Source organism: Aquarana catesbeiana, linkage group LG08 (genome assembly GCF_042186555.1).
Source record: "Aquarana catesbeiana isolate 2022-GZ linkage group LG08, ASM4218655v1, whole genome shotgun sequence".
Lineage (NCBI taxonomy): Eukaryota > Metazoa > Chordata > Amphibia > Anura > Ranidae > Aquarana > Aquarana catesbeiana.
Window position 1 is genome coordinate 23,004,627 of NC_133331.1, and position 1,479 is coordinate 23,006,105.

At 38.9% G+C, this 1,479-nt stretch overlaps 1 protein-coding gene across 1 annotated transcript; it reads left to right on the top strand.

Moving 5' to 3' along the window:
- Positions 1 to 250: 250 nt before the first annotated feature.
- Positions 251 to 1,195, top strand: LOC141105241 (olfactory receptor 1J21-like). Its single transcript, XM_073595128.1, has one exon. The coding sequence runs from the start codon at positions 251 to 253 to the stop codon at positions 1,193 to 1,195; it is 945 nt and encodes a 314-aa protein (XP_073451229.1).
- The last annotated feature ends 284 nt before the right edge of the window (positions 1,196 to 1,479 follow it).

The window sequence follows — 1,479 nt, forward strand, 5'->3', positions numbered from 1 at the left end:
TAAAAGGCTGCTGCCGACGAAAGTAGAAAACATTTTGTTTCCTCCCACAACCAATCAGTGTGTGAAAAGAAATAAAGGGCTGGCTGTAAAATGAAGTCTTTGTTTACTTTTACATTACAGCAATCACATGGTACAGGGCCAAGCACCACAAGTGGGAAGGCAAACTAGTCATGTATGGCAATTAGAATTGGTAAATAAATGAAAAAAGTGAAAACAATATTTTCTTTTTTCTTTTTCCCAGGCAAGGTAGATGGAGGAATGCTCGAACAATACAGAAAATGTATTCTACATTTCAGCCTTTTCCATCTCTAAAACTGGACAATGTCTCCTTTTCATTGCAGTTCTATTGATATATGTGATGACCCTCCTTGGAAACATGACCATTGCTCTATTGGTGTGTCTGGCTCCCCAGCTCCATACTCCAATGTATTTCTTCTTGAGTAATCTTGCTATTAGTGATGTTATATATGTTTCAGTTACCCTTCCAAAACTGCTCTCCATACTCCCAACACAGGATCATTGGATTTCTTTCTCCGCTTGTATTACTCAGATGTACTTCTTCTCATTGTCAGCTGGTTGTGATATATTTCTACTGACCTCCATGTCCTATGATCGATATATAGCAGTCTGTAAGCCATTACAATATCCCTTACTCATGAGTAAAGATGTATGCATTTCACTGGCTCTGGCTTCTTGGCTTATATCACTGACTAATGCAATAATCAATGTGTTATCCACATCTCTATTATCCTGCTGTCTCACACAAAATGTTGACCATTTCTTTTGCAATGTGAAAGAACTGTATGCAATAACCTCTAGTGATGCTACAAGCAGAAACATATTTCTGTTATGTCAGGATTTACTGTTGGCATCTTTTCCTTTTTTGCTTATTATGACCTCCTATGTATTCATCATCTCCACCATACGAAAAATTAATTCCTCTGAGGGACGACTGAAAGCTTATTCTAGTTGTACCTCCCACCTCACCACAGTAATATTATTCTATGGTCCAGTCATTATATTGTATGGCAAACCAGAATCTGAAGGTTCCAAGAAACTGGACAAGTTGCTGACCTTGCTTTATACGGCTGTGGTTCCAATGCTCAACCCGTTTGTCTACACTTTAAGGAACCAAGATGTTTTGAATGCTATACAAAATATAAGAAGGAGGAGGAACCTGATTTTCCTGAAATAATATATTTCAAAAGCTAACTAACCTATTTTATCAGAGCCAAGCTAAGTGCCATCAGATGTTAGAGGAAGGATAGACCTCTAATGCCCCGTACACACGGTCGGACTTTGTTCGGACATTCCGACAACAAAATCCTAGGATGTTGGCTCAAACTTGTCTTGCATGCACACAGTCACACAAAGTTGTCGGAAAATCTGATTGTTCTAAACGCGGTGACGTAAAACACGTACGTCGGGACTATAAACGGGGCAGTGGCCAATAGCTTTCATCTCTTTATTTATTCTGAG

Coding starts and splice junctions, on each gene's coding strand:
- LOC141105241 (XM_073595128.1), top strand. CDS start 251: ATGGAGGAATGCTCGAACAATACAGAAAATGTATTCTACATTTCAGCC.